This window comes from Salvelinus sp. IW2-2015, linkage group LG22 (assembly GCF_002910315.2).
Source record: "Salvelinus sp. IW2-2015 linkage group LG22, ASM291031v2, whole genome shotgun sequence".
Taxonomy (NCBI): domain Eukaryota; kingdom Metazoa; phylum Chordata; class Actinopteri; order Salmoniformes; family Salmonidae; genus Salvelinus; species Salvelinus sp. IW2-2015.
The window spans coordinates 16,205,088-16,214,983 of NC_036862.1; the positions used below are offsets into that span (position 1 = coordinate 16,205,088).

General features: G+C 42.4%; 1 protein-coding gene across 1 annotated transcript; it reads left to right on the forward strand.

Moving 5' to 3' along the window:
- The first annotated feature begins 2,361 nt into the window (after nt 1-2,361).
- LOC111949952 (cdc42 effector protein 2-like) lies at nt 2,362-8,597 on the forward strand. Its single transcript, XM_023967309.2, has 2 exons — nt 2,362-2,486; nt 7,216-8,597. The coding sequence occupies exon 2, from the start codon at nt 7,550-7,552 to the stop codon at nt 8,420-8,422; it is 873 nt and encodes a 290-aa protein (XP_023823077.1). The 5' UTR covers nt 2,362-2,486; nt 7,216-7,549; the 3' UTR covers nt 8,423-8,597.
- The last annotated feature ends 1,299 nt before the right edge of the window (nt 8,598-9,896 follow it).

The following is a 9,896-nucleotide window of genomic DNA, read 5'->3' on the forward strand; positions in this document are numbered from 1 at the left end:
TATTTTATAAAAATGAAAGGAGGGAAGTTGGTCGGGGTGGATGGGCTTATAATGCGAACTGACAACTTCAGCATTTTAACTAATTAACAACTTTGCAACTACCTACTACTTTTTTGAGCTTCTTTGCAACTACTTAGCACGTTAGCTAACCCTTCCCCTACCCTTAACCCTTAAATCCTAACCCTAACTTTAACCCCTAACTTAATGTAGCATATCACACTAAAGCAGTCAAAGGTAGCATATTATACAGTAGAACTTAATATATCATACTACACTGAACAAAAATATAAAGGCAACATGTAAAGTGTTGGTCCCATGTTTCATGAGCTGAAATAGATCCCAGAAATGTTCCATATACACAAAAAGCTTATTTCTCTCAAATGTTGGGCACAAATTTGTTTACATCCCTGTTAGTGAGTATTTCGGGCAGCAGGTAGCCTAGCGGTTAGAGCGTTGGGCCAGTAACCAAAAGGTTGCTGGATTGAATCCCSGAGCTGACAAGGTAAAAATCTGTCATTTTGCCTCTGTCCTAGTAGGCCGTCATTGTAAATAAGAATTTGTTCTTAACTGACTTGCCTAGTTGAATAAGGGTTACATTTAAAAAATAAAATAAAAAGTCCTTTGCCTAGATAATTCATCCACCTGACACCTGTGCATATCAAGAAGCTGATTAAACAGCATGATCATTACACAGAATTTGGCCGTACTTCCAACTGTCCTCACAACCCCAGACCACTTGTATGGCATGGTGTGGGCAAGCGATTTGCTTACGTCAACGTTGTGAACAGAGTGCCCCATGGTGGCGGTGGGGTTATGGTATGGGCAGGCATAAACTACTGACAACAAACACAATTGCATTTTATCGATGGCAATTTGAATGCACAGAAATACCTTGACGAGATCCTGAAGCCCATTGTCGTGCCATTCATCCGCGCCATCACCTCATGTTTCAGCATGATAATGCACATGCACAGACCCATGTTGCAAGGATCTGTACACACTTCCTGGAAGCTGAAAATGTCCCAGTTCTTCCATGGCCTGCATACTCATCAGACATGGCACCCATTGATAACGTTTGGGATGCTCTGGATCGACGTGTACAACAGTTTCAGTTCCCGCCAATATCCAGCAACTTCGCACAACCATTGAAGAGGAGTGGGGCAAGGCCACAATCAACAGCCTGATCAACTCTATGAGAAGGAAATGTGTACAGATGCATCTGTATTCTCAGTCATGTGAAACCCATAGATTAGGGCCAATGAATGTATTTAAATTAACTGATTTCCATATATGAACTGTAACTCAGTCAAATTTTTGAAATTGTTGCATGTTTCGTTTTTATTTTTGTTCTGTATAAAAGGGTCAAAGCAAATTGGTGCAATCAAGATATAGGATACTATATGTCCTACAATTCGCTTTGACCTAATGTAAAGTATCATTATACTAAATGGAGTGGCACGGATTTTAGTGCTCTGAGACCAGCAGACGACCTTATTTCTGACTTTAATGGGGTAGATTTACGGTGCCAACATTTGGGCTACCCAAATAGCGCACTGTCTTTAATTACCTTCATAATAGCCTACCTGTAAACTTTTCAAAGTGCTGAATTGAGACATAAAACTTGTTGTGCATGGGGAAAGTTCTTATGGAGTAAATATAGCCTATCCTTATTCTTGCAACAGTAGACTAGGTGTGTATGAGATGTAGCCTATATAGATGGCATGTACTAAACCTTAAACATGTAGGCAGAGTAGGCCTAGGTCGAAACATAGGTTAGCCTACGTTATCAAGGCAACAACGCGGGTCTTTGGGTTGTGTCCATTTTTTTGCGCATGCAGGGCATCAGGTAAAGTCTACAAATGAAATTGGCGAACAGTGCTGTCACTTCACTTTCAGAGAGAAGCACCGGCTCTGATGAACAATCAGATTCATTATCTGGCGGGACAGTACGCCTGCCTAGGTAGTTATTGGCCATCAAGACAGTTCCCCAGAGACGGGAAAAGCAATGACAGTTCCATTTTAAAGGCTGACTTTCACAATATCACATACTCAAAATTATTAGGCCTATGCTTAATTGGTTGGCCCATATGCAGAATGTGCGCATCAACTGTTTGTGCTTCACTGAACTTTAAAAACTGCTGTGTTATGCTTAGCCAAAGATTTAATAGACTGTGTGATGAATTTACTTTCACAATGTTTTTGAATAATCTGTTGCTGCATGCTATTTAGCCTACTATACTTTCCAATAGTTAATTGCACACAAGAGCGCGCATCACAGGATCGCCTTTCACTTTCTTCATTCACAACCATCACGCCCCCTCCCTTCTCCACTCAAACTGTTTGCGAGGCTCCTCGACTACAGAAACAGTTTGCAGTAAGAGGTTTACCTGTTCTTAAACTAACCAGAGAAGCTGACGCCTTAATCGTGGACTATAGACACATCTCCGTGATTATTCCTTGTGGAAATATAGCTATTCCTTTACAAGGTAGGCAAGTATTCACTCAATCTATTATTTACTTCTGTTTATGCTATTATTATGAAATTAAACTGTTGTTTCACAAGTAATTATGGCTGCAAGCTATTGTCACTTGTCCGTTCTGTCTGAATATCTCTCACCTAAAGTATACAAATAATATATAGGTTATATTTCGCCAGCCTGCATGACTGCAAATTAGAAAACAATTTATACCCTGTTTGATTACCAACAATGAAATACAAATGTGTTGAAATGACAGTCTTCACATGAGATGAGCAGTTTAAATGTGCGTAATTTGGTAGCCGATACAATTCGATGTGTCGGAACCACTGTCTGCATCTGATTATGATGGATCTAATATCTTAAGAAGATTACAGGTTGAATAAATAGGGTGTATGATATAACAGGGTGTTCCACTACCAGAGCTGTCAACCAGTGTGAGCCACGCGACCCTCACAACGCACTATCAAATAGATATAAAATAAGTCAGTGAGAATAAGCCACTTTAAAGCCAGTTGTTTGCTACAGACATGTTCGTACTTTTGTTTGGGTTTATTCCTTATAACCATATAATACTGTAGCCTACATCGTCCCATTATTTACAGCCTTATATAGTAGTCCTCTGCTATACCCTAATCAATGGCCTCTTCAATAGACGTGAACGACTACTCCTTCAAGCTTGTGTCCTATAGGCCTACAAACGTAAGCCTATGTATTGCTCTCTTAGAAAATAATCGCGTTTAAAATAGCCGAGCTGTGTGTGTGGATTAGCAGGTATACAGTGGTAGCCTACCAAATAGTTAACTGGGGGATGTCCGGGAATTGGATGATCTCAGAGACTAACTATTACATAAGGCTTGTGTTGGTACAACCCACCCACTGGGCACAGACGCCAATTCAACGTCTTTTCCACGTTGGTTCAACCAGTATGGGTCTGAGTGAGACTGTTACACAAGGGCACAAGAACCTGGGACCTTAATCACGAAAAGAAATCAGAGCCTTTCTCTCTACAATCTCATTTCAAACCCAGAAATCTGTTTTCCACAAGCCATATGACAAACTAATTACATTGGCCATACATTTCGATGCTTACGTATTGCCTCTTCAACATTGAACTGATTGAATTCACTGCTGGTTTGATTAAATTATACCGTCTAGGTAGGCTATATAATATGCACAACTATGCACAACATACATTAATGACGTTAAAGTTGACAGGCAATACGTTTGCGCAATAGCCTGAGTATTCCCTCCAAAAACGTCTGGATAATGTATTGCACCTACTGAAAAATACACTAGTAGAATTATTAATAGATTAGGCGTTGGGTTATTTTGTTGGCCTGGTTTTGGTCATCAGAAGCAAAATGTCAACCACATTACGCAAGACGCATTCTGATTAGGGGACTGCGTGCCATTAGGATGGCCGAATTAAGAGTTTCAGGACAAGGAATGAAGCACAACTTCTTAATAGCCACTTTCCTTGGTCGGGTAGAGAAGTAACAAGGAGTGCGGAACTGGCGGTATAATGGTATAACCTTTTGATACACAACGCAAATTGAGACCATATGTGGCAGAAATAAACTACAAACAGGTGTTGACTTGAATAATTATGTTTACATATGTGTCCAGGAAAATAATAACAAAATATAACACAATGCAGTCAGAATCGTGATTTTCCTGTTTTTTATATATATTTCCACACTATGAGTTTGGAAATATACTGTGACGTTCTGAAGAGGATGATAATGCCATTTTAGTGTAATAGCTATTTGAAAAGTACACTTGAAATTTCAGCCTGTTTTGGTGGGATGGAGTTGGTGACATCACCAGGCAGTAAATTAGTTAATAGACCAATAAGAAAGAGAGTTCCAAACCACTCTACAGTTTTCCTCTCCCCACTCAGACCACTCCCCAAATTCTTGCTTGAGAAATTGCTCTTTGTTTCTTTTTGAAGGTGGCTGCATTGGACCTTTAAATATCCCAATTAATATTTTAATTAACAAGACATATCTAGGCATATTTTCTTGTTTGTTTAACCTTTATTTAACTCAGCAAGTTAAGAGTAAATTCTTATTTACAATGATGGCCAAACCCACACAATGCTGGGCCAATTGTGCACCGCCCTATGGGACTCCCAATCACRGCCGGATGCGATGCAGCCTGGATTCAAACCAGGGACTGCAGTGATGCCTCTTGCACAGAGATGCAGTGCCTTATACCGCTGCACCACTCGGGAGCCCAATAGATCTGTCAATGTTGTGATGAGTAATTCAAGAAATTTGTCAGTTTTCATCCGGCTGTCTTATCAGTAGTCTGTGTGTGTGTGTGTGTGTGTTTGATAAAACTTCCTCTGTGATGGAATTAGGGTAAATCCCTCACCATAAATAGGTGAGGAGCAGGGCCCAGGACCTTCTGAATGAAGAGTGGAGCAGGACAGGATTACAGCATTGTCATGCAGCACCAGGACTGTCAGCATACATGGGCAAGCACTTTATCCCTGTTGTGTTGTGTTTGTCAACCAGCATGTTTATAGATTCACTTCCCTGCATACAATCTGCCAGACACATAATATAAAGATAGAAGGGTGAAATATTGTTTACTTCCTACTCAAGAAAGAGGATTCAATCTCTCWCTCTGTCTCAGAGAATAGTAGGCTGTTTGTATCTTATCTGAGGGCGTGTCACAGAAATGGTATAGTCCCATTGCCAGGGCAATCTTTCACTATCAGCCCCCATCTGCTGTCACTACTCAGTGGCACAATGCCTTGTCACAATGTGGCTAATGACTCTGCGGGCAATTAACACTGAAAATCATCACCTACAAGTCTCAACACCTCTCTTATAAAGACCTCAAGCAGCTTCACATGTGAAGCTCATGTGTTAAAATTCACAGGACGGTTAGAGATGCCAGGAGTCGACTGGCTGTGGTAGAAAATGTGTAGCATCTCAACACATATCAAGTGTGACAACAGTACTATACCTCCTAAAGGATATGATTCATACACAAATCACCTCAAACCTTATGAGACATTGAAATTGTTTTAACTTTTAAATACAGGACTCATGGTTAAGAAAGTGTTCATAACAGAACAGTTTACAGGAATATAAGATGATGGCTAAAGAGGTGTAAAGTCCTAGGGTTGGTGGGGATTCCATTAACTGAGCTGATTAACGATAATGTCGTCAGCTGAATGCAGTCAGCAGTATCATCAGTGAGTCAGCTTAGAGCACAGCCACAAACTACACTACATGACCAAAAGTATGTGGAGACCCGCCCGTTGAACATCTCATTCTAAAATCACCGGCATTAATATGGAGTTGGTCCCCCCTTTACTGCTATAAGAGCCTCCACTCTTCTTGGAAGGCTCTCCACTAGATGTTGGAACATTGCTGCGGGAACTTGGTTCCATTCAGCCATAASAGCATTAGTGAGGTCGGGCACTGATGTTGGGCGATTAGGCCTGGCTCGCAGTCGGAGTTCCAAAAGGTGTTTGTTGGGGTTGAGGTCAGGGCTCTGTGCAGGCCTGTCAAGTTCTTCCACGGTGATCTCGACAAACCATTTCTGTATGGACCTCGCTTTGTGCACAGGGGCATTGTCATGCTGAAACAGGAAAGGCCCTTCCCCAATCTGTTGCCACAAAGTTGGAAGCACAGAATCATCTAAAATGTCATTGTATACTGTAGTGTTAAGACTTCTCTTCACTGGAATTAAGGGGCCTAGCCCGATCCATGAAAAACAGCCGCTTTGAAAGTTACTGAGCTCTTCAGTAAGGCCATTCTACTGCCAATTGTTGTCTATGGAGATTGCATGGCGGTGTGCTCGATTTTATACACCTGTAAGCAACGGGTGTGGCTGAAATGTTGGGGCTCCTGAGTGGTGCAGCAGTCTAAGGCACTGCATCTCAGTGCTAGAGGCGTCACTACAGATACAGCCTGGATACGAACCAGGGTATCACAACTGTCCGTGATTGCGAGTCCCATAGGGTGGCACACAATTGGCACAGGTTTGGCCGGTGTAGGCCGTCATTGTAAATAAGAGTTTGTAAAAAAAAGAAATCCACGCCGAATCCACTCATTTGAAGGGGTGTCCACATACTTTTGTATCGTGTATGATTAGCAGGAATAAAGATGCTATGCAAAAGACCACAGATCATGATGAGCAACTTGTGATTTTTTTAAATGTCTGTCATCCAAATGGGCTTTGAAGAAAAAGGCTACATTTAACATGCATTTAAATGCTTGTTAGTGTAATGTGCATACAGCTCTGGAGAAGAAAAGTATTAGTTTTGTATGTAAAGTTGTATGTAAAGTGTTAGTTTGGAAGGTTAATCTCTCTTGCTCCCTCAGTATGTACGCAGCAGTATAATACGCAATGTTTGTCTCAGCAATGGAAACACAAAGAGGTCCTGATAACAGGTTACCACATAGGGAGACGCACACAAAATACTTTTGAACAAATAACTTCCTTGGAAAATTGTGTTTCCACAAAACTAGCAAGTCTTTGGAATGAACAATCAATTCTCGAGGATGTATGATTTACTGTGTGATTCACTGCAGCACCCCACACAAACCTCAAATCAGCACACACCATCTGCCATGTAAAACCATAGGCATTTTTGGGTGGTTTCAGCCAGTCCCCCTCAGCAAACACACAGATTCCTGAAGTGTTTCCCCTTGTATTTCTGTCCTCTGGCTCCAAGGTTGTAAATCTCTCTGTCTTTCTCTCTGTGTCTCCACAGACCTCCAAGACTAGCATTTTGATGTCACATTCCCAAAGCAACTGAGCCCCGTCAGAGAATCAGCAGACATAAAGATAGCCAAAGGATTCTTCATCTTCAGAGAGGCCAAAGAATAAGGAAGAAGGGAGGTTTTGAAGCTGGAACACCCACCACCCTTATTGAATAATGGTGACTTTTTGAGAGTGCGTTGATCTCAGGTCAAGGCCTACATGCCACTGTGATCACCAAGAAGCGGACAAAGGAAAAAAATAATTTWAAAAAATCATAWTAAAAGGAGGTGCAAATCTCATCACTGAGAGACGATCCCCTCACAAACTGAATTCTGGGAAACAGAATGCCAGCGAAGACGCCCATGTACTTAAAGACTAACACACCCAAGCGGGGGAAGAAGCTCAAGCTGCGAGACGTCCTGTCCAGTGACATGATTAGCCCCCCACTAGGGGACATGCGCCACAGAGCCCATGTCGGGCTGGAGGGAGAGGGTGACATGTTCGGAGACGTAGGCTTTTTACAGGGCAAGATGGACATGTTGCCCGCCCTGAACGGCTTACCACGCTCCCACAGTATGGAGAGGCAGCTGGATGAAGCCTACCCCATGAACGACAAAGGACCCAACCACTCTTGTAACAACCACCGCAACCCCTACCACCATTCCACCAGCCTGCTGAAGAGCACCATCTCCATGCCTGTGTTCATCGCCCCCGAGCAGGCCCCTCCCAAGCCGCCTCGGCTCCACCTGGAGGACTCGACCCCCCCGTCCCAGCAGCAACAGCACCAACCTCAGCCGAACAACCATAACCACAACGACCACAATCAGCAGCGGCATCACTCCATGTCTGTGTGTGACCAGGGTGTCGGCTGCTACATGGACCCCTGCCACGACCTTAGCTACTCTGCCTCCTTCAGGCACCTGGTGCCCTCCTCCGGCTCCTTCTCAGAGGTCTCCTCAGAGGACTCCATGTCAGAGAGCTGTGGCCCCCTGGACCCTCAGAGGGGGCTGAGCCTGGATTCAGACGCTGGCCTGAGCAATGAGGACCTGGGGAGCGAGCGGAGTGAGTCGCCCACCGTGTGCCCTAGATTCTCTCCCGGTGTCTCCCGCTCAGAGTCCCTGATGGGCTTGGATCTGGACCTGGGGCCATCCATCCTGGAGGACGTGCTGAGGATCATGGACCGCTACAAGAGTGTTGATGACCGCTGTGAGTTGTGAGCAGATGAGGGGAAAGGGGTTTAGACACTGCAGAGAGGTGTCTGGGACACTTTTTTTTTTTTACCATCCTCCATATAGCCTAATGATGATTGGGCTGGTCGGTCGGACAGACGGTCGGTCAGACGGTCGGACGGACGGACGGACGGACGGACGGACGGACGGACAGACGGACAGACAGACGGACAGACAGACAGACAGACAGACAGACAGACAGACAGACAGAGGATAGTGCCAGGACTGACAGGCTAAAAAGCCTGGGACTTAAGACGCTGTAAATGTGGGACTATATAATATCTAGACTGGATAAACAGCAGCTTCAGAACCAACCATTTGTCTTTTGATATTCAGAATCACAAATGGGGGAGAGACAATCATTTCTCCCACTCAAATGTTGTCAAAATCTTCACAGACTATCATTTTACATGTTTTTCATCATTTCACTATTGTTAGGGCACATAATTCATACTTTACTAACTCTCTAAGTAAGCTCTGTAGTTTTGTGATAGGAGGAAACGTAGTTGTCTGAAAATACAATTCATGTACTTAAAAAGCCTGCAAAGTTTATTTTTATTTTTTAAATGAAATATCATATTGCTGATATTCTTCCAGGAACACTTTTTTAAAATTCTGTATGTACATCTGATTGAATTTTACTGTTCTATGTCAGAACAATATGATCAAGACTGGAGTGTGCTATGTATTAGTTTGCCATCTAGTGGCATATGTAAGAATTACACCCAATTTGCAGCAGTTCTAGCAGGGCGAAAAGTGAGGTCAAAATGTTGCTTTCTGGGGGCTAAAGTGCATTAGAATCAAAGTATCAGAAATGTGCAGCTTCTTCAAAATCCTTTAAATATAGTGGGATGACCAGAGAAGGTTTCTCTGTTCTTTTGTAACAGCTGTGCAATTTGCGGACTTGAATTGAATCCTTCAGCATTTTTTTCTATTGCGTTGTTAAATTACAGTGTATCTCCAATTGTTATGTATATAACTGTAATGTATGAAATAAATATGGCAATTAGATGCTGTACCATTGTATCATTCCTTTCTTTTATACACACTACCGTTCAAAAGTTTGGGGTCACATAGAAATGTCCTTGTTTTTTAAAGAAAAGCTAATTTTTTGTCCATTAAAATAACATCAAATTGATCAGAAATGGATTGTAGACATTGTTAATGTTGTAAATGACTATTGTAGCAGGAAACGGCAGATTTTTTATTTCACGCATGGAATAGCCTTCATTTCTCAGAACAAGAATAGACTGACGAGTTTCAGAAGAAAGTTATTTGTTTCTGGCCATTTTGAGCCTGTAGTCGAACCCACAAATGCTGATGCTCCAGATACTCAACTAGTCTAAAGAAGGCCAGTTGTATTGCTTCTTCAAATCAGGACAACAGTTTTCAGCTGTGCTAACATAATTGCAAAAGGGTTTTCTAATGATCAATTAGCCTTTTAAAATGATACACTTGGATT

Excerpts from the sequence above, each read along its gene's own strand:
- LOC111949952 (XM_023967309.2), top strand. The coding sequence starts at position 7,550 with ATGCCAGCGAAGACGCCCATGTACTTAAAGACTAACACACCCAAGCGG.